Below are 24080 nucleotides of genomic sequence, written 5' to 3' on the forward strand. Positions count from 1 at the left end.
AGATGACACAATATTGGAGGAAAAGAACAAGATTTAAGGATGACATTCTCCAGCTTCAAGACTTACAAGACTTACTATAAAGCTACAGTAATCAACACAGTTTGGTATTGGCAAAATAGGCAAATAGGTAAATGGAGCAAAATAGAGAGCCCAGAAATAGATCTTTGACAAAGGAGCAAAGGCAACACAATGGAGCAAGGATAGTCTTTTCAGCAAATGGTGCTGGAACAACTGGACATCCATATGCACACACACACAATAAAAAGTTTAACCAGACACAGACTCTACACCCTTCATGAAAGTGAACTCAAAATGGATCACAGACCTAAATGCAAAACATAACACTTATAAAACTCCTAGAAGATAGCGTAGGAGAAAACCTAGATGACCCTGGGTCTGGCGATGACTTTTTCGATACACCAAAGCCATGGTCCATGAGAGAAATAATTGATAAGCTGGACTTCATTAAAATGAAAAACTTCTGCTCTATGAAAGACAATGGCAAGAGAATGAGAAGACGAGCCACAGACTGGGAGAATATATTTGCAAAAGATGCATCTAAAAAGGACTATCATTTAAAATATAAAAGGAACTCAAACTCAACAAAAGGAAACAGCCTGATTAAAAATGAGCCAATAGTCTTAGCAGACACCTCCCCAAGGAAGATATACAGATGGAAAGTAAGCATATGAGAAGATGATTCATATTATATGTCATGCAAAGTAAAACAACGGGATTCCACTCACTGGAATGGCCAAAATCCCGAACATTGACAACAGCAAATGCTGGTGAGAATGTGGAGCAACAGGAACCCTCATTCATTGCTGGGGAACGCAAAATGATACAGCCACTTTGGAAGACAGTTTGGCAGTTTCTTAAAATACTAAGCATCCTCTTACCATACAATCCAGCATTCATGCTTCTTGATATTTACCCAAAAGAAGTGGAAATGTACATCCACACAAAAACCTGCACACAGATGTTAATAGCAGCTCTATTCATAATTGCCAAAACATGGAAGCAACCTAGTGAATGGATAAACTGTGGTATATCCACACAGTATTATTCCAGGCTAAAAGTAAATGAGTTATCAAGCCATAAAAACAGATGGAAGAACCTCAAGTGCACATTACCAAGAGAAAGAAGCCAGTCTGAAAAGACTATGTACTTATGATTCCAACTATATGACATTCTGGAAAAGGCAAAACTAGAGAGACAGTAAAAAGATCAGTGGTTGCCAGGGGTTGGTCAAGGGGAAGATGAATAGGCAGAGAAAGGAGGATTTTTCGGGCAGTGAAAATACTCTGGATGATACCATAATGATGGATATATGTCTTTATACATTTGTCCAAACCCACAGAACGTGCAACACCATGAATGAACCCTAAAGTAAACTATGGGCTTTGAGGGATTATGATGTATCAGTGTAGGTTAATCTGTTGTAACAAATGTAACATTTTGGTGGATGATGTTGATAATGGGGGAGAGGATGTGCATGTGTAGGGGCAGCGGGTTTATGGGAAATCTCTGCACCTTCACTTCAGTTTTGCTGTGAAGCTAAAACTGCTCAAAAGAGTAAAATCATAATTTAAAAATTAACTGTATTAATTACATAACACTTGCACATTAGAATATGTCTTCAAATCTTTGTGAAAATTCAGGTTATCTAAAATGCCAGACGTTGATCTTACCAGATTTTAGGAGAACAGAATTTTTTTGTTTTCTGTTTTGTATACTTTTGGAATCTCTTAAGTAAACTAAAACAATAGTGTCATGTTATTCATTATTAATATTATAAAATTTAGAAAGAAATATTCCACTTACTGTTGTTTCTAAGTTTTTAGGTTATAGAGACAACCATTTTCACTTCATGTTTTTTAGCTTCTAGAGGGGATGAGGGCACTGGTTCTGAGGCCAAACCAGCCTTGTTGGAGTACTAGCTATGCAATCATGGACAGAAAACTTAACTACCATATTGTCTGTTTCCTAATGTGCAAAATAGAACTAAAAATCTTTTTAGCAAGTCACTGGCTTGTAAACAGAATTTAATGTGTTTAAAGAAACCATAAATCCTAGTACATAGTAAACTTACAATTAATGCTGTGATCATTTTTCTACTATTACTACTAATTATTACTATTATTACTAATATATTGACCTGCAAGCAAGAAATTGGAGTTGTGAGCTAAAAGGAAACATTTCTTCATTTGAATTTTAAACACTTTTATCTTGTTCATCCAAAATCCATTAAGATACCACAAAATTAGAAACTCTTTATTTTTTTTAGAAGTTTTTTTGTCAGCAGCAATATTCTGCAAACTAGCTGAGAAAAATTAAGTATTTTTAAATCTGAGAACACCTAACCTTGTTTCGTAAAAAAATGAAGTCATTAACTCTGGCTTGCCTATGGCCCAAAAGGCAACAAATGGGCTTTGAAAAGCACTTAACCATTCTGAAATCACTGAAATTGTTCATTCTGAAAAAGATCAAAAACGGTATGAAGTGTTTTTCCGTCAATTTCCATATAAAAAGAAAGATACCTATACTTCCTTAGCATTGCTTGAATGTCTCCAATATTTGCTTGACGGGCATCCAAGATCATGAAGTGCCCTCAATAAGTTAGTTAGCTCTAAAATGAAACTACTTTAACAACAAGTTTTGGCCACGGGATTGAAATGCGATGTTTTTATCACGTAGAATCCACGTCCTGAGTAATCAGGCTGCTTCAGTCATTTGTGGAAGACACAGCATAATAAATCTCAGGTGTGATTCTACCCTGAGAGTCCATCATTTCCATGATGCCCTGATGACCAAGCCTCTATTACAGTTTTCTCACACTTGACTGGTTCGGTCTCAGATATCATCAGCTGAGAAACCCTCTAAACTTAGCCACACAGCTTCATTCTCCAAGCCATTTGACTTTAATATAAAAGCAAATAGAAGTAATTCTAATGGCTGTCTTTCAAGGGGTCAGAGTTAGTTCCCAGCATATACAATTTTAAGGCAACAAATTAAAATCAGCAGGAAAGAAACATTTACAGTTCAGCTTATCTTTACGGAGTTATTTTTACTATTTTTAGTTTTTCTTTATCTCTGTATGTGCTATAAAAACACAAAATTTGGAGCCATTCAATTTGGCTTCCTTTTTCTATTGCATTGAAACAGTAAATGAAATCTAAAGCCACTAATCTATGAATTTCCCTAATTTCAAAGTATGTTAATATTTTTCTTTAGGTACACTACCTACCAAATGGCTTCTCATTAAATGGGATTTTAAAATATATTCTATATTACAATTACATTCTGCTCTTCCCTGTTATATTTTCAAATTGCTTATAACAAAGAAGTTACATTATGTCAACATTTATTTTGTCTCTGTTTAGTTCCTCTTTTCAGAAATCACTTATGCTTCAAAAATTACCCATTATGTTTCTGGGAAAGATATTAAGTGCTATTATTGAACATGATTCATCCCATGCACTCTGCCTGTATACATGTCTAATAGACCTGCCTTAACACAAAAAGCTTTGTTACTTTATTTTGTCAGAATTCATAATTTTGTAAAAAAAATTCACGTGAATATCTTCTTTTCTCCAGACTTTTTTCTATTTTGGCATCATAATAGTTTCAGAATGCTAGATTTTTAAAATTCATTTATGAAAATGGCCTCTGAAAGACATGGGGTATCTTTTTTACAGTGACCTGTTATATAATCTGGCCTCTCAGACTCAACTTCTGAATAGTTCAGTCATTCTGGCCAGCTTAGAAATGTCATTACTAATATCTTGATGAAGTTTGTATTTTAAGAAATATGACTTTTCCCCTACACTACACTCTTTCCAAACAACATAATAAATGACTCTGAAACATTTATTTTAATGATTTTGTTGCTACAACTAACGTACCTTTGGAATTTTTCTCATTGGGCAAAATATATTTACATCCTTGGGTTGGAAAGAATCCATTAGAACTTGAAATACAGAGAGTATCTAGTTCTATTATACCCTCCCAACAACCCATGAAACTCCAGCCCCAAGAGGTCAAGGTGGCATGTAGCATGGAGAGGAAGAATAGGGGTTCTTGTTTAGGACTCTTCCCCTTACAAGCATTATGATCTCAGGTAAACTAAATTCTCTGTACTTTATTATCTTCATCTGTCAAATGAGAATAATTTTAGTACTTATCACCTAAGGGTACAAATATTAAGTGAGCTAATGTTTTTTCCTCTTAAATATTCACTTTTTTCCTCCTGTTTTCAAGGCCTTAGAATAAATAGTGTGTGGAACACAATATGGGTTCAACTAGTATCAGTATGATTTTTACTTAACTGTCTAAGGCTCTTGTGGTGAGCTGGATAATGGTTCCCCAAGGACGCCCATCACTTCCGCATCCCCAGAACCTTACATGACAAAGGGACTTCGCAGGGCTGATTCAGTTAAGGATCTTGAGTGGTGAGACACATGGATTATCCAGAGGGGCCCTAAAAGTAATGTGCTGGTGGGGTCATGAGCCAAAAATGAGGACGGCCTCCAGGAGCAGGAAGAGGCAAGGAAACAGGCCGGAGGGAGCGCGGCCCTGCTGACCTTTCTGTCCAGGGACATTCATTTCAGACTCCAGCCTCCAGGACTGCAAGAGGATAATCTGTGTTGTTCTAAGCCGTTAAATTTGTGGCCATCTGTTACAGCAGCCGTAGGAAACCAAAACAGCCATCTGACTAGATACTGAAGTTCCCAGAACTATCAGCGCATCTCTGACTCTCTGGCTGTTACACTTTTCATCACATTTTGGGCTAATCCGTAGAGAACACTGCACATTTGGGGTCACCTCTATGCTAGAGAATACCGGACTCTTGTTCAAGTACCGCATAGTTGGGAACTGAATTGCCAAGAAACTATCAAAGACAAATATTTTTTCATAGTTTAAGAAAGGCCACTCAAGTTTTCTCTTTCTACTTTTTCTAAATCGACATTTGTATTATTTTCGAGTTGAAAGTTCAAACCTGAGGGGGAGGCTAGCAGCTGAGCCTTATGCGGGCAGCACACGTAGGGCCAGTGTCACCCCTAAGGCTTGCTGTGCTACAGCTGGGCGAGTCAGCGTCTCCTGGCACAGGGACCAGAGGACAGCAGGAATCCATCTCCTGTCCTCCGTCCATCTCCTGTCCTCCGTCTTTGCAAAAAGAGGTTAGCCCCAAGTTTGCTTGATCTCAAGGGAAACCACATCTTAGTCGCCACTGTTAGGAAAGGGAACCTACTGCTTGCTCTGTGGTGACCTACATGGGAAGGAAATCTAAGAAAGAGTGGATATACGTATATGTATAACTGATTCACTTTGCTGCACAGCAGAAACTAACACAACGTTGTAAAGCAACTATACTGCAATAAAAATTAATTAAAAAAAAAAAAGAAAAAAAGGAAAGAGAACCTACTCCAAACTGCACTATAACAAGTATCGTTAAATTACATTGTTTACAATATTCTCTTTTTTTTCAAACGATTTGTAAGGGGGCTCTAATCGTATTTTTTAAAAAAGATAGTTACAATCCCACCATCTAATTTTGCTAGTGGACCTCATTTAATAATTAGGAATGTTTTTTGCTGCAAGTAAGTTAAAAACCAACTGACAGTGGTTGACACCAATAGTTCATTTCTTTATCATATAAAAAAGCCTCATTTGGCTCCTCTTGTTGGTTTAGCTGCTCAGTGATGTCACTGGGGATCCAGGGTCTTTCTATGCTTCTGTTCTATTGTGCTTAGCAAGTTTCCTTCCCATCTTCATGCTTGTAACTCTTGTTCACAAGATGACTGCTAGAGCTCCAGGCATCACATTTACTTTCAAAACACAAATCAGAAGGAAGAGACAAAGTTTCTCCACTGTGAGGCTTATTAATTTTTAATCAGTGAAGGAAATCTTTCCAAATTTCCACACAGATGTCTTCTATTTCACGGGCCAGAATTTTGACATTATGGGTAACTCTGTCTGCACTGGGAAACGCTGGGAAAGTAAGTAACTGGCAAAGAGGAAAGAATTGCTGTGATGAGCTTTCTAGTCATTATTTATCTCCTTGCCTGAGGGAAAACCCTAACTTCCCTGAGATCAAAAGATTTCTACCCCGGCTTCTTATCACAAGGACAAAAGGGCAAATGGGCAGTTGTCAAGGCAATAAACAGAATCTGGCATATTTTAGGACAATGTAATTAGAAAATTATAAATTCTCCAAGAATATTTATTCAAGCAAGTTACTATTTTAAATCTATCTTTAAGTGCATATACTTCTGATTAAAATAATGTATGGGAATTGAAGAAAATTTGGGGAAAGAAAAGAGAACTAAGAATAAAGTGAGAAATGAGAATAAAATAAAATGTTTAAAAGCATCTCCCAGAGACTATCATGTTGGTATTTAGGTATAAAGATATGTGCAGCCTCTTTGTTTAGTTTTGTTTAGTTTGATTTTTTTACTCAGTGCATCTTATCTTTAATACTTTTTAATCAGCCTTTTCCTTAACAATATGTCATGGGCATTCTCCCACATCATTAATATCCTTGTACATCATCATTAAGAATAGCTATATGATATGCTAAGCAGTAGATCTATAGTTTAATCGATACAACCAACTCCCACTGTCAAACATTTAGACTGTTTCCTGTTTGTGTTTTTTGGTTTGGTTTTTTATTTTGCTCTTAAACACCAAATTATTTTTCTTGTGATGAGAACCTTTAACATCTACTCTCTCAGCAACTCGCCACTATACAATCCAGTATTGTTGACCATGGTCACCATGCTGTACATCACATCCCCACAACTTATTTATCTTAGAGCTGGAACCCAAAGTACCTCTTAAGCTTCCTCAGAAAATCTTAAGCCAAGATTTTTCATATTCACAAATTGCTCTGCCATCTCACATATTAACACAGACTGCCAACTGGTATTGGTGTTATGAGTGTCATAAATTTTCTCTAACTCTGACTTTGGTGCAGGGTATCTACCAAAGGGAGTAACTGCAAAGTTGGATAAAAATAAAGAATGGAGAAGTTTAGCAACACGGGGAGGGTCAAAATACACTTCTGCTCAGAAAGGAAGGTGAGTCCTTACATCCTGGAAGCACTTCAGGGAAGCACTTCAGAACAAGCTCTATTTCATATCCTTTTACTACCAAAATGGAGGCGTTTGGTAGAGCAATTTCTCACTCACTCATTTAATGATTCTTATGATTAAGTGCCATCAAGAAGTCAGAACTTGGACAGCACATAAAGAGACACAGCTCCTGCACTTGTGGTTTATAATCTAAGGGAGGCATATATGCTGGTGAGACATTAAACTCATCACCAGAGAAAGTATTTTCACCTCAGAGGAGGAAAGTTCATGAGCACTTAGATGGTGGCTTTATTTCACCTGTTATGTCCTTTTGGGGAGGATGAAGGTGGGAGTATGAAGGCCATTGAAAGGTTTTCACGGAAGAAATGAGTGATGAGAAGTAATGATCCGAGAAATAAGACTACTGATGAAATAATCCATGCAAAATAAAATAGACATGGCCCTTTTTAAATACACATAGCCACATGCAAAATAGGCAGTGCCATAATTTTGACTGAACTTGTTTCTACAGTTTAATAATCTTCTTCCAGTATTCCAGGAAACCATAACACTGTTAAGATACCTCTCATACACACGGGGAGGAAAAAAAGAAGAAACCCAAATAGGCCACAGTATTTCCAAATAGATCTTCTCCCAAACAAATTCTGATCTAACATAAAGCACATATGTGATAACGTTTGAGAACTGTCAAAGGTTCACAGGCTTAACTGAAACTTCTTAGGGTGCAAACATATGAATAAACTCTGAAGAAAAGTCATTAATTGTATCTGTCCTTTCAAACAAGTTTTTCATTTTATTATTAAGGGAAGAGATATTATAATAATTTCACTTAATTATTATTTGTTTTTTGAAACTGAGTTTATGTTTTGTGTGTGTGTGTACTAAAAAAAAAAAAAAGGTTGTGTACTTTACTGCTTACTTTTCCTTCAAGATTTCTTGGATGTATTTCAAAGTTTTAGATTGAAATTTGCGTTATATCACTTAACTGTCTTTCTTATCTGGGATTTTTTTAGTTCTCTAACCTAGTAAAGCCCTAATCAAAGAGAATTACTTGGGGCTTCCCTGGTGACGCAGTGGTTAAGAATCCGCCTGCCAATGCAGGGGACACGGGTTCGATCCCTGGTCTCAGAAGATCCCACATGCCGTGGAGCAACTAACTAAGCCCCTGTGCCACAACTATCGAAGCCCGCGCCCGTGCTCCGCAACAAGAGAAGCCACCACAATGAGAAGTCCACGCACCGCAACGAAGAATAGCCCCCGCTCACCGCAACTAGAGAAAGCCCGCACACGGCCAAAAATAAATTTTTAAAAAATTTTTAAAAAACTAAAAAACAAAATTACTTGTTCTATTATAATTAGTATAATAAATTATATATTTAATGGTATCCACACAGTTTAGAAACTTACTTTTATTTTTATCTTCTTAGATGGTCTTGCTGCCTATAAATTCTTATTGGAAGGCAGCTGAAATATAAAAATTTTCAGGAGCACACTGCTAATTCTATTTGGACTTGTGCTGTATGTTCAATTTTAGCCCGTTCCAACTGTTAATATTGTAAAAGGTCAAATACTCAATGTAATGCACTGTTTAGTATCTGCACTAAATGCCAGATTAATCCCAGTGTAATTAACGAGTTTACCCTATATTTATTAAGCAAGAAAACAGGATTATTTCCCTCAGAACCCATGAACCTAGCAGAATGATAAGAAACATAAATTTTGCAGCTGCTGCCCTGACTAGAAACAAGCTATAGAGCCCAAATACATTCCTTTTTGGTGAGACCCAGAATTACAGTATAAAATCCCATTTATCAATCACTGTAGTCCCATTATCATCAACCTTAAGGATCAGTATTTTACAAGGCAGGCTAGGTAACTGGAGATTCATACCACTAGGCAGGTTATTATATAACATTATTATGCTAAGTGACAAGGTCATTCAGAAATCGGATTGCATGCAGATTGGCTTTGATGTCTCTACAAATTTCTAAAACATAAACACTAGCCATTCAAGTTCATCATAGGTTCAAAGGGAAAAGGGAACCAATATTGGATTCTCATCAAGCTTTAGGCAGAGCTGGTCAGGAGGGGCTGGTGGGTATGTTATGAGCGTCCTCCATCCTAGTTTTTCTCATCTTCAAAAAAGTGCCAAGCCACATGCTTTTATCAGCAGCTTACTGACGGTGGCCACTGTCACTCCCAATCACGACTGGCTGAAATTTAAGGGAACTTAGAAATGATGTGGGCCAGCAGTTCTTAAAGTGTGGTCCCCAAGTCAGGAGGATCAGCATTATCAGGGAACCTGTTAGAAACGCAAATTCCAGACCTACTGGAAATCAGAAATTCTAGGGGTGGAGCCCAGGAGTCCGTGTTGAGGAAAGCCTTTGGGTGATCCTGATGAACGCTTAAATTCCAAGCAACTCTGCCCCATTTTGCTCCATTTTATGAGTGACAAGACAGTAAAGTCGGAAGGAACCTCAGATCTCCTGACTTCCCGAAGAATATCCTATACCGTTCATACAGATGATTGCATTTTTTTTAGTGGCAGAGTTGGACTTCACTTGGGGAGTTAAATGGGGGAAGGGGGACTTAGAAAGAGCTTTGTCATTAGACAGCTGATATTCCAGAAGCCACGAAGCAGAGCCCAGAGGACAGCCAGGGTGCAGCGTGAGGAAGCAGACACACAACCAGGAGTTCGGCAATCTGGGTTGCAGACCTCACACGCACCTGGACCGGTCCTAGCAGGGCCACACCAGCCCCCAGGTTGTTTCGCCGAGCACCAAGTGGGAAATAATACCTGCCCTCTTACTTCCCAGTGCCGTTTTCAGAATTAAAATAAGTAATTACATGTGAAACTATCTGAAGCCTGAAAGCAGCATATAAACATGTCACTACTTTGAGCGAGCATGCGGCCCGCGGCCGGGAGGGTATAACCCGGAAGGGAGGCACCGCCGCAGAGAGTTGGGGGAGTGAAGGGAGGGACCCCCAGGAGAAAGGAAGGGACAGACCGTGGCCTACAGCTGGGTGACCTTGACAAAACCCGCAAAGCACGACGATAAAAATACGGGGGCCGGCAATCAGAAACCAGTACCAACCAGAAAGAGAAGTGAAAGAGGCGGCTGGGTGAGGGGCTCCTGGTCCCAGCGCTGCAGTTCAACAACGACAAGTGTGTATTTTTAAGGCTACACTGGCCCTGAAGGGGGGGGGGGGGGAGGGAATGGGAGGGGACAAAAAGTGGCGCTGTGGGTAAACGAAGCAAAATCCCTTTGCGGGGACGCGGCCAGCGAGGCGAGTGGCCGGACAGCGGGAGGTGCAGTGTAGGCGGGGCTGGGTTTTAGTTTCTCTTCTCTAATCTGCAATCATCGCAGGCAAGTCTGAAAGTCCGACCCCTGTAAGAACGCAAGTGGACGTGAGCTGGCCTCCCTGAGCCCAGGCGCTGCGACCAGAACGGAGATGTGCTCCGTGCAAATCACAGGCCTCGGGGCACCTGGGGAAGCCTAGCTGAGGCGGCAGGAAATAAAAGCACCAGGAGGGAGGGAGGGAGGGAGGGAGGGAGGCCACAGCGGCAGGTGAGATCTCAGGCCCCCAGGGGAAACCGCCACAGAGAGAAAGCCACGCCTTAGCCCGGGGTTGAAGGAAGATGGGAAGATGAACTTTACTTTTGTTCATCTTCATATTGTCTGGTCTCACTCACTACAACAAACATGCATTCCTTCTGTAATTGGAAACACATCAAAGAAAAAAATTTTAATAAAAGAACAATACTATATTATGGAGTTCTGTGCTAAAATTAGCATCAAAGCCATTAACTGGGGCTAGGAATAAGGTCTGAGGCATCACAGAGTTCATATGATTAGTGCTGCAGCTCTTTCTATATTAAAACGTAAGAATACAGTTACAGGAGTAAGTCATTTAAATAAAAACAAATGAAGTTGACAGACGACATAAAACTTTGTCATCATCACATTTTAAAATTCTGTATGTATGTATTTTAGGTTGAACTCCATGAAATTTCTGATATTTTACAGTTTGTGACCTAAAAACAACTATTATAGGGTTCGATCTTATCTTTCTATTTGGATAGATAGATAGATAGATAGATAGATAGATAGATAGATAGATAGATAGGTCATGTAACTTGAGACTTTTCAAGATTTGGTTAAAATTCTTTTTTGGTTTCACTGTCAGTTTCATTGATTAAATATATTTGCATGAAAAATAATCTCCACAGTTGTAAACTTATACAACTGTACTTTCTAGCCTACATTTTATGTCCTCTAGGATTTATGAAAAATGCTAATTTCTATGCAAATGATTATGGTATCCGAAAATAAAACACTGTGACTTAAGGAGCACAGCCAAATACCTTGATATTAATATCACTTTTAAAAACAGATCAAACATCTTAATTTGTATCCTCCATCTAGTGATAATTTTTAAAACATAAAACAAGCTCCTGAATCTGTTAGAAGACCCACCGCAATCCCACTGCTCCTAATCTGTGCTGCTGAAGAATCAAATTCCAGAAGTGAAAGGCCTGCAGCATTGCCAGGCCCCTTTCCAATCTGATGTGCAGGACATCAAATGACCGCAGCTGCTCCTATCTTTCTCTCTGCCAACAGCATTGACCATTTTCCATCTCCAGTGCAATGTGTTCCTCTTCCAAAAAACAGGAACTGTGCATAATAAAATTGTGGCCACACATATTATAATTAGACCCATTCCCCATGAGCAAATTAATGAATTAACTCCACAGCCTTAAAGCAGATTTGCAGTGAATAGATGATGTTTTGTGACCAGAAAGGTTGGAGATTTGTTGTTCTGGGGTATCTTTTTCCACGGTCATAAACATAAACAGCTAATATGTATGGAACATTTACAGGAGTAAGCGCTGTGCAAAGAACTTCACATGTGTTACCTTGTTTAAAATACTTTCTACTTAGCCTAAAACATGAGGTAGATATTATTACCCCCCCCCCCCCGCTTGAAAAATGCAAAACCTGGGGCCTTTAAGTGTCTTCCAATTAAGGGCAAACAGGATTTAAATCCAGATCAGTCGACATGCAAATCCTGGACTCGGTCTCGACATGCAAATCCTGGACTCGGTCTGAGAACTTGTCCACATTGGAGGAGGTCAGCTTTGTAGCTGCTGGTTTAGAAACCGTTCCTGACCTTTGAATGCTATGCCAGGAGGACCGGGGAGGGGCAGAGAAGACCAGGGCCACAGCAGAGGCCCTCAGCAAGAGCTGCAGGATCGCATCGCAGCAGAAGTTACAGCTGCGCCCACCAGGACACTCCTGAAGAAAACCCCAAAGGGAAAGCGTTCTGCATTCGGCACAGTATTCACGGAGGAGAGCAGAATTCTCACACGTCCCTGTTGCCCATGAGGTAGTCAGTAGACTCACAGCTTCGACAAACACCAAAGGATGTGCAAATTAAACCTTTAAAAGTGTTACATTTTAACTGTTGCTGCATAGTAGGTTCTCGTTCTTTGAATATGAGCCCAACTCATCTACTTCCTTCTTATTCTTTCATGAAATGCCTTATACAATTCCATTCAGTGAATGTCTGGAACTGATCATCGGTGATCACTACTGCTGATCATTTCAGATGTGTTCCATCTTTATTAAATGAAAAAGCTTCATTTTTCTTCTTAAGTAAGAAATAAGAGGGGCTTCCCTGGTGGCACAGTGGATAGGAATCTGCCTGCCAATGCAGGGGACACGGGTTCGATCCCTGCTCCAGGAGGATCCCACATGCCGCAGAGCAACTGAGCCCGTGCACCACAACTACTGAGCCTGCGCTCTAGAGCCCACGAGCCACAACTACTGAAGCCCGCGTGCCACAACTACTGAAGCCCGTGTGCCACAACTACTGAAGCCCACATGCCACAACTACTGAAGCTCGTGCACCTAGAGCCCGTGCTCCGCAACAAGAGAAGCCACCTCAATGAGAAGCCCGCGCGCACACCACAACGAAGAGTAGCCCCCCGCTCACCGCAACTAGAGAAAGCCCGCACGCAGCAACGAAGACCCAACACAGCCAAAAATAAATAAATAAGTTTTTTTTAAAAAAAAGAAATAAAACAATAATAAAAATGGTCCTTAAGGATCTTTGGCCCTAAAATCAATCACTCCAGAATTTACTGATGCTGTCATAACCAAATACCATAGACTGAGTGGCTTAAACAAGAGAAATTTATTTTCTCACAATTCTGGAGGCTGGAAGTCCAAGGTCAGGGCATCAGCATGGTCAGATATTGGGGAGAGCTTTCTTCCTGGCTTGCAAATGGCTGCCCTCTTGCTGTGAGCTCACATACCTTTCCTCAGTGAGTGTGGAAAGAGAGAGATCTCTCTCTTCTTCTTCTTATAAAGTCACCAATGCTCACTGATTAGGACCTCACCCTTATGACCTCATTTAACTTAATTACATCCTAAAAGCCTTATCTCCAAGTCAGTCACATTGAGGATTAGAGCTTCAACAAGTGAATCTGGGGGGGACACAGTTCAGTCCACAGCAGTCCTGCAACCGCTGAGTTCAGTCCAGGATCCCAACCATCCCAGGCTAGATGCACCATGAGAATTCTGCCTCTGGTCCACACCAATGTCGGCATCTCAGGGAAACTCAGCGGGTACCCTCACCTCAATTATGAGTTCTAAATCCAGACCGAAGCAAGAGCATACTTAAGCTAAGAAAGGCTGCCAAAATCAGAATTCTGAGGTTTGGAGCTTTTTTAGAGAACTGAGAACTCAGAAAGAGTCCTTGGAATCCAAAACCAAACACCATCTACAGCCCTCCCCCACAAATACCTACCGAAGACCCCCCCTTCAAGCTGAGAACCGATGAACCATGAGGACCCTGGAGCCTCCTGAACCCTGAAATGCCGTCACAATACGGAGCATTTCCAGCCTGTGAACTGGCCATTTTTGCAGCTACGGCTTTCCCAGACCCGCTGTAGTTTGTGGAGCCACTTCCAACAGAGTTCCCTGTACCCCAGGGCATCTCAAGCAGGAGGGACGTGCTCCGAGACCGGAACTTAGTTACAGTGGACACCCCGGTGCATGCATCCATCAGGGCGCAGGCAGAGAAGCAGAGGCAGTGGGAGAGACACATGGAGACAATGCAAGGCATCGGCTTATGTACTTCTGGGGGCTCACTGGACAAGTTCAAGATCACAGGCGGGGACTCCGGGACAGGACGTGAAGCTGCCGTCCACAGGCAGCACTGCTCCTGCGCCAGGAAATCCTCAGTGCTGTTCTTTCACCTGAGGGACTCAGCCCCACCCCGGTTCTCTGGGATCATCTCCCTACTTCTGGACTCTAAGCACACCTACGAAACACCTCAGAGCAGCACCTCAGTTAGTGTTTGATTAAAACCGGGTCTGTGGCCCAGCCAGGTTCTCACAGGAAAGACCCCCCAGCCTGCAGGCGTCCCCTCCGCCCTAGAGAGGGCTGTCGGGCACCACGGCGTAACCCCCAGTGAAATCTGCGTGTAGTTCTCTACTGCGAGGGCTTCATGAAACAATGCATGTAAAAAATACTAAAAAGAAAAGTTTTACACACATATAAGAGAGTCTTGGTTTTACCACTGTTGGTATCAGAGAATGTCTGCCTGTTATTCTAAAAGCAAAAAAAATATTCTTACAAGTACACAGGGGCATCAGGCAGTACCATCTCACCAGGAACGAACTCTTGCATCTCTGCTACTCTTGTTGACTTCCGTGTGTTTCTTAATTTTAGCCAGTGTCACTCAATCTAATCTGTATCGTTATCTTAGTCTTGGGAGAATAGCCATCTACTTCAGCGTGTACTTTTCTCAATGAGTGAAGAGTACGCATGAAGTGAAGAGAAAAGTCTAGACAAAAACATCCCACTGATGCAGATTTCCACACTGTCTACAGCGTACCTGCTGCTCCTCAGACCAGCGGGCAGCTCCTCGCCATCCTGGCATCCAGGCTGTGAGACCGTGTGAGCCGTCCCTTCCCCAGGAGCTCTGCAGCTTGTCCAAGACCAGTTTTCATTCCAGTGCATCCCGTATATCCAGAGACTGAACGGGATTTCAGACAGTGATCTTAACCACCAGCTGTGTCCCACACGCATCCCCACACTAAGCTCCCAAGTCTCAAGTACCTGAATGGACAAAAATTATTGTGCTTTGTAGTTTCTGCCACGAAGGAAAACACATATAATATTTTTAAAATATAGCATATATACATATATTATTTATATATAGATATATAGATATATATATGCAGACTTAAAGAATCTATCTAAAGTTGTGATTGTCAGTAGAATGCAAAAGGCAGAATACATGTGTAATGATGCAAGTCATTGATGAGTTTTTCCCAACAGTACACACTTCAACACACACCAAGCAATAAGGGAGCTAGCTGCCTCTGTGCATGGATTAGCTCCACCGGGCACAGGTTCGCACAGACAATGAAGATTAGGAGGGATGTTAAACCTTCGATTTACTGTTTTTATATCCTGTCTCTTTCCACTTATTTAAAAATACAGCTGCAATATGTAAACACTGCCAGAACCTATTGTTATTAAAGTAAAAAGGCAAACCATTCAGAAGTTTGTACATATCAGAATAACAATCATCAGCCATTCATTTTCTATACAATCACATTTTTTTTTCAATAGACTCATGCGTCAACCATCCTGTGAAAATTACACATAGTGGTTAAGATGCTTGAGGATAGTGAGGCAAGTCGGTAATTGAAAGTCATCAATAAGACAGAGCGTATTTGATTGTCAACTGGCTTCTCAAAACCCCCCGCACCACACTTCCTGTGTAGGCCACGTTTCTCTGCTTTCCGTCCCACGTTCTAACAGCAGTAACAGGATATTCTAAAATACACTAAGACTGCATCTTCTCAGTTCAGTTTAACTGTCTGTCACAGGAGACAAAAAGAAACTATCTTAACAAAAGAACTCTGATGAGAGATATATTCACCAGTTAATCATCCCCTGAATGTTAACCATCACAGCTTGTAAGCTATTTACCCTGTAATCTCTTTATTTTCTATCTTTAAAGTACCCTATAGCGGTATAGCAATCGTCTCTAGAGCAATTTTAAAGGGCAGCAAATCTTCCAGCACAGTCTTCCATATTCAGAATTAAAACATGCTTCACTGTTTTTAACAAAGGCTCTAACAGAATGAAAGCTTCATTCTAAAACCGCAGAAATCATTCATCTTCTCTGCGTTGTGTTTGTCCTAAAATGTTTCTTTCTTCCCTGTGACAATCAAATGAACGCTGTGATTTTTTTCTCCATTTTATTTTTATGTTGACAGCATGCTATTGTTAAAAAAAAATCATCTGAAGAAGAGACTCTCCCCATCGAAACAATAGCAGCAACAAAAATCTATATGCCTTATAAGAAATAATTTGGATAATTCTCAGGTGACTGGACTGTCTTTACTGGAAATTAATTTTGATTAATAAGTATATCCATCCTATGAATTTGAGTGGTAAGAGAACTGCTTCCCTAATTTTCTGTTCTCTAGTAAGAATTCCAGAATGTCCGTATTCATTCTTTCTTTCTCACATATCATGGAGTTATTCAGCTCTCTCTATGAAACTGTCCTATTGGTCACTATCATGAAATTATTTCATTAAGATATGATGTGTATTTCAGATAATGAAGAATTAATGAAACTTAGCAGAGTCTTACTAAATAATAAGTCATTGTAAAAATCCAACAAAAACTGGAAGTCACTGCCATTATCATGAGAATCATTAAATATCACTCTTTATTAACATTGTCAAGAACTGTGGACAGTCTAAGATTTCACCCCACATACCAGCTAGCCAGTCAGCCTGCCGCAGTTTCGTGGATGCTGGCAGAAGACAAGAGACCCCTGGATCAGAGACTAAGGACCTTTTATTACTCACAGCAAGAGCACTGGCCAGAGTACCAGCATTTATGCTGGTTTCCTGAGTCCCATTTCTTACAGGGAGATGAAGAGAGGGTCGGGTGACACCCACATATGAAGTAGGCTGTGTTACAGGAGAGGAACCACAAGCCCCAGTATTTTATGGTGGGCGATTATCCAGCCTGAACTTTGTCCCAGAGGGAGACATTATCCTTACTGCATGGGACACAGCAAGTCTTCCCTCTTCTCCAGAGGGAGACACTCGCTCCGTTTTTCAGAAGAAGGCCATCCGTGCCTTTGCTCACAAAACATGCAGAGATGCAAGAGGCTCACGGAGGATCGTCTACCAACAAACTTTCACTTTCCTCATTTCTTCACTAAACTCGCATCTGTTCAGATCTTTTAAAACCTTTTAAATTGGTACATTTGTTGGGGTCGGTATATTATAATGAAGCTAAAAATAATCATTTCCTTATTCTCCTGTTTATACCTATAGCATACATTTGACAATCACATTTAGCCTTACATTATTATTAAAATTCTCATTTTCAAAAGGATTGTCATTTCCCTATCAGCCAGGACCAGGCGACATCATTAAATTATTTTGATTCAACAAAATAATTATTGACCATCAAAGACGTGCGAGGCAATCGATGAGATATCGGTCCTTCTATCTTCTATCTGCACAGAGTGAGCTGCTGCATGCATTTTTCATAGTTTTATTCATTAATATTTATTGAGTGCCTGCTGTGAGCCTGGCATTTTACAAGGCTCCAAAGACAAAGGTAAATAAGCTTCCTTTCCTCAAGTTCAGGGTGAAAGCTCACAGAAGAGACACCAAGGTGAAGCGTTAAGAGATGAGCAAGAGGTATACAGGAGGTGCTAAGAAAGTGCAGCAGAGGGCTTCCCTGGTGGCGCAGTGGTTGAGAATCTGCCTGCCATTGCAGGCGACACGGGTTCAAGCCCTGGTCCAGGAAGATCCCACATGCCGCGGAGCAACTAAGCCCGTGCGCCACAACTACTGAGCCTGCGCTCCAGAGCCCACGAGCCACAACTAATGAGCCCAGGTGCTACAACTACTGAAACCCGTGCACGTAGAGCCTGTGCTCCACAACAAGAGAAGCCACCGCAATGAGAAGCCCGCGCACTGCAACGAAGAGTAGCCCCCGCTCACCGCAACTAGAGAAAGCCCGCGCGCAGCAACAAAGACCCAACGCAGCCAAAAATAAATAAAAATGAAAAAAAAGCGCAGCAGACTCAGGCTGGGTGAGATGGTGCAGAGGACTGTGTCAGGCTTCCAAGATGAATTCTTCAAGAAAAACAGGAATTAGCCTGAAAGAGCTGAGCACAAAGGAGTGTGAGGGTGGACATTCCAAGCAGAGAAAGAAGCCCATGCCACGGGTCAGGGAGCCTCTTTAGCTGGGAACCATGTGTCCTTTAGAAAGAGGCCGTGAAAGCAGACGTGGAGGTGGAGATTGGAAAAACCTGAAGCTGGAGAAGTGAGCACAGTTCAAATCAGAGTCGTTAGGGGCAGTTCGAATGTATTTATACACATACATGTAGGAAAGAGTTTAAGGGTAACAATGAGGTTAAAAGGAAGCCCTGGAGGATTTGTCTTGAAACTTGTAAGCAAAGCAATGTTTTTACATGGATTTTTACTGGAGAGGAGTGGAACTGATGGATTTTGTACATGAGGGTCGAGTAAAGAATACCCAAATCATACCCTTGTCACCACCATTGAGAACCTTAAGTACTTAAGTACCATGCGGGAGAGTTTGCATTTACCCTGAACAGGTGTGGAGCGGGCCGGACACCACTGGTCAGGAAGACCAGTTGGCTGGCTATGGCCTTAATAAGCCTGATGAGAAATTTAGGGCAGAGGTAGGGAGCATAAAGAAAATAAGTGGATTCAAGAGGTTTTGGGGGCTTCCCTGGTGGCGCAGTGGTTAGGAATCTGCCTGCTAATGCAGGGGACACGGGTTCGAGCCCTGGTTCAGGAGGATCCCACATGCTGCAGAGCAGCTAGGCCCGTGCGCCACAACTACTGAGGCTGCACTCTAGAGCCGGTGCTCCAAGATGAGAGAGGCCACCGCAATGAGAGGCCCGCGCACGGCAATGAAGAGTAGCCTCTGCTCACCACAACTAAAAAGAAAGCCCACGCACAGCAACGAAGACCCAATGCAGCCAAAAATAAATAAATTAAAAAAAAAAAAGAAATGTATTTCCAATAAATACACTTATGTTGAACATAAGGACATACACACTTATGTTTTTTTAATTTCCAATTAAAAAAAAAAAAAAAGGTTTTGAAGAGGTAGAACCTGCAGGACTTAGTGGCTGATGGCAGGAGGGGAGATGACAGCAAAGCATGGAGACCAGGATGGCTCCCAGTTCTCCGACCTGGGCTGGGTTGATGGGTGCCATTCACTGAAATAGTAAGTACCGGAGGACAGGAAATCGGGCCGGGAAGAATGGTGGGTTCAGTGTTGAAATACCACCTGTCAGTAATGAACAAGTTTTTGTTTTCTGGCCATGCTCCCCTGTTTAATTGATGAATGCCAAGTTGAAGAGGCACAAAGCGTTTCCCCATTTTAAAAGCCTCTCATTCTTTGTCTGTAGGTGACAGAGAACATTGCAGTGATCAGATCTCCAGCTGCTGGGCTTTCCCAAATGGGAACCCCAAAACAACTCACCTTTCCCTCCTCCATTTTTAGAAATAAATTCTCTCTTCAATTTATCAGAGCCTAGTTATTTAGTAAATTCAACAATATCCAGAAACCCATTTCAAATAAAAGGGAAGCAAAACGAAGGCATTACTACAACATATTGGGATCTACTCCCTGCATCGGTTTAGTTACACTGTCCCACTTCATCTCCACTGCTCAGGGGGAGTTCCTAGGACTGTTCTCATTTCACAGATAAAGAGGAACCTCAGGCTTCAGCTACAGTCAGGACTCTATAACTCAAGTCTATCACACCCTGAATTATATTCTTTAACTTTCCTGTGTTCCCCATACAATTTTGCTTCAAAGTTTCTAGAAGGTGTAGTATTTTGCCGTCTCAGTCTTGTTTCTAAACCTGCTGAAACCATTTAAATTATCTGTATTATAACTCTGCTCAAGGCTTAAGGCTAGTAAAGTCTGCGAGTCTGGCAGAATCAGCAGTTCTCAAGGTCCCATCTCTGGTCTACCAGGCACTTCTTTCACAACTGAGAGGAATACATTTCTTACGCAACTAAACTTCTCTAATTTTCTTTCTGAGAATTACATTTCTAATCTCCTGATTGAAAGGAACAGGAGGGCCTATTTGCTATGGCCGAATTCATATAACACTGGTACCAAATTCTCAGGTCAAGGAAAAATGCTCTCCTTTCTCAGCGCCCTCCTGGTCCTTTCTCTAGAATTCTGTATTTCCAGCTCCTGAGAGATGCCTGTTCTTTGTCTTCGTTGTTGCACTCATCTTCACTGAGAGATTCTTTCATTATCATTTCATTGGATTTATGTTTGGAATGACTTGTCTACCAAAAAAATGTTTTAAGTAAAATACATATGACTGAAGATCAAAAGTTGCAATCATTAGATGACAGTACTACCAGCCTGAAATATATGTATACGTATGTGCATATATACATATGTATGTGTGTGTATATATGTATGTGTGTATTCATATGTGTATATATATATGATATATCCAACCAAAGCACATAGAAAATGTACTCACATTGGGCAGACTTGTCTTAAGTAAAAATATAATTTCCTTTAAAATTTTTAACAAAAATAGTTTTCTGACCACTTCAAGCCCACTTACCACCACTGTCATGACCCCTCAGTGAATCAATCCAGGCTGAAATGTTCTCTAACATGTAAATGGTAGCTAATAAACACTTTCCTGACAGAGTCACATTAAAAGTGAGGCTCCACAGGACTGAATGCCGTCCAGCTTTAGAGGAGTTAAAACTCAGAATTTGATTCTTTTTGACTTGTTGTCAAAAAATGACAAATGACCCTTTATTTTAACTTCAGCTGCTTTCATACTTAGAAAAATCTCCCAATTCGAACTACTTTCCTAGATTTCTTTCTAGTGATTTTTAATGCTTATTATTTCACTTGCTTTTCAAGGTCTTTGTAATTTATTTTTATATATAGTGTAGGAAAGAATATAAACTAATATGTTTCCTCAAAGAGCTGGCCAAATTTCCCACTACTAGAAATTTTTAAAATTTGATAGAATTAGAGACTTATGTAGAGGCATAAAGACTCAAGGAAACATAAAGCTTTTCTGTCTTTGACTTAATTAGGAAATTTTAATTTTTATATGATTTACCAATTTAAGTCAATGTTATTAATTATGTAAACATAAATGGTTTCCATAAAAATATTACGCTCTACAGCAGTAGTGAAACTGAGTGAATTTAGTAACACTGGCCAACTCACTGTCATGGACATAATCCAAGAACAATCCAGATGGATTACTGATCATAACTTTCTAAGATTTAGCATTTTATTCTATTAAGTGATTGTTAAATATTTTAAAAAATAAACGATAGAAACTAACATTTCTGACTTTCACAATTATAAAATCAATGTAAAACATATAAAGAAATAAAGACTCTTGGAAAAAACAGTCAATATCCATAGTCTCACAGTCAAGTAACATGAAATAAAGTAATTCAGATTATCCTGTGCTCTTCTGAAAATCAATATAACTGAGGGAATTAAAAGAAAAAAAAGTTATGAGGCCTGCTTGATCCCTTGCCTCTAAAATATGTTTTGGTTTGCCAAATCATGCCCTTTTCTCTGTTGTGCTAACTGTGGGGTAGCCTTAACCTTCCGGGGTGAGTGAAGAGTTTCAAGCCAGCAGCCTGGATTCCAGCACTGGTGTCTGTGCACCCGGGAGAGAGAGTAAGAGGACTGACCCTACAGCGCTGCCAGGTGGATTAAGTAAATCAACTTAAGTGAAACATCTGACACTTCCTGGTACACTGTTAGTGCTCAGTATTAATGACCACTAATATCATGAGTCAAGCACTCGGATACTTGATGTATGATTGTATCCGACCCGAGGTCACCTGGTGAGGCCAGGACCGGCCTTAGAGCCTGTGCTCTCAACACTTCCCTGTCCTGGCCTGTTTTCAGTGAAACCATTACAGGTAATGTGACATTGTAAAATGGTAATAATTCTACAAACATTTTCTAGCCTTTTGACATTAGTACTTAATATTAAACAATAACTGATGAAAATATATTTCAACCTCTCACAGAGTAAAAATAAAATAAAGATAACTAATTAAAAATTAAAAGCTAACCAAGGGTTAAGATGATTTTCACTGCTGTCTCTGGGTACAATGGTGATAAAATGCCTAATAAGGATTTCTCAACCTGCCTAGAAAAGTAATTTGGATTTTTGCAGCAGTTTCTCATAAAACAGAAGAAATGTCCACAGAACACGTCCTTTGTCCTGTACTCCTTGACTCCATTTTCATGAATCTCAGATCTCCTATTCTCTATTTATCTGGATATTTTCAATATCAATACAGACACTGAAATATCGACTTTCCAGGAAGTGCTACTAACCAGAAACTATCTAGGCTTCAGGTTTCCAGGTTCTGAAATTACTGCAGTTTATTGAGTGTATAATGAGAACGCAGAATATTAATTTAACTATAGTAAGAAATATTTGTAGGTCTTTCTCAATGAGAATGAATGTCCTCAACTCCTCACCACACCCAACCATTCTGGCCTCATTCTTCTCTAGGTCGGTACCAGCAGTTTCCAACGCTCCCACTGGACCTGGAAGAATGCTGATGAGTTGGAGAAAATCAGGAAGAATTATAAGTAAACCCTAGGAAATGCACATAAAACCAGAGGCTTCTTTTTATCTTTGCACTACCTTCTGTGAGAAATTGTTCTATCTGGGGCTAAATTTAATCTATCAGATGTGTGATGGTGGGAAAAGATTGATTACAGCTCCTCTGTCATCTCATTGAATGAGCGAGCTTTTGAACCGCAAATCCAATCCAATCACTCATCTTTAAATCATTCAAAAGTTTTCTATCATCTATTAAAAAAATATCCAATTGGCTTCATAAGATATAACAGACTCTCCAGGGTGTGTCCTCGCCCCACATCCATATCTCATCTGCTGCAACTCACCATCTGGAATTTTCTTTCATTATTAGCATCATGAGGGCCTAATTCCTAATGGTGAGATACAGAGTCTGAAAGCCATGACCATTTGGGCACTGTGGTCTTATGCTGACAAAAAAAATATTTACAAATCTAAGAAGACAAAATTTTGTTTGTGATTATCAGAATGTTTCCCAGATCTCTGAAAAATCAACCCAGTCATTCCTAGAAGGAAAAATTCTAGGCAAAGTTCTACAGAGAATGAGATGAAATCAGACGTGTCGAGTGCTAAGCAGATTTTTGGACACTTATCCTCAAACTCATTTCAGAGGTCCTCAGACTAAATGCAAGCTTAACCTTGTATCTACTGCAGAATAAAACTGTGCTACATTCTATGAAAACCTGACAGTAAATTTTCAATAATTTTGTTAATCTTCCTCATATTTAGTCTTTTTTGAAACTTCCTATGTAAACTTATGTGACATTCAGTATTTTTTCTATAACATTTCTGTCATAACTCAAATCTCTAACTATACATTATGTAGGGAAGTCCCATGCTCTTGGAAAAGTGTTTCTATGCATTCGTTTAAAATCTTTGGAAAAGAATTATATCAAATAAAATTTTCCATTTTCTCCTTAAGATATCATCTTGAGGACGATCAGCTGGAAAGTATTCTTGTTATTGATTTGCAGGAGATTAATGTGACTTTCCAGTAAACTTGTTAAAATACCTCAGATTATAGTTCTGGAGATCTCAACCTGAACTGGGCACACCCTACTTCATGATCCTGAATAGTTCCTTGATTGCTAAAACTTTCTATAAATAATATATTCATAAATGGAAACAAAGATGTATCAATATATAACTTATTTTTATTAACATTATATTCAAAATTTTATACCTAAACCCTTGAAAATAGCAATGAAAAATGTATAGCTCAAAAACTAAATAAAAAACGGAATTTTTATTTTATGATA

At 40.0% G+C, this 24080-nt stretch overlaps 1 protein-coding gene across 2 annotated transcripts in view; it reads left to right on the forward strand.

Moving 5' to 3' along the window:
- DOK6 (docking protein 6) overlaps positions 1-24080 on the forward strand; it is a 419540-nt gene that overhangs the window by 387775 nt on the left and 7685 nt on the right. The window contains exon 9 of one of the 2 annotated variants that reach the window (XM_068563091.1): positions 8108-8371. The exons of the other annotated variant lie outside the window; for it this stretch is intronic. Within the exon in view, the coding sequence (XP_068419192.1) occupies positions 8108-8120 (13 nt within the window). The 3' untranslated portion in view covers positions 8121-8371. Of the gene's footprint in view, positions 1-8107; positions 8372-24080 lie in introns of those variants that run through there. 2 annotated transcript variants of the gene reach the window in all.

The sequence above is a fragment of the Eschrichtius robustus genome, chromosome 14, assembly GCF_028021215.1.
Source record: "Eschrichtius robustus isolate mEscRob2 chromosome 14, mEscRob2.pri, whole genome shotgun sequence".
NCBI classification, from domain to species: Eukaryota; Metazoa; Chordata; class Mammalia; order Artiodactyla; family Eschrichtiidae; genus Eschrichtius; species Eschrichtius robustus.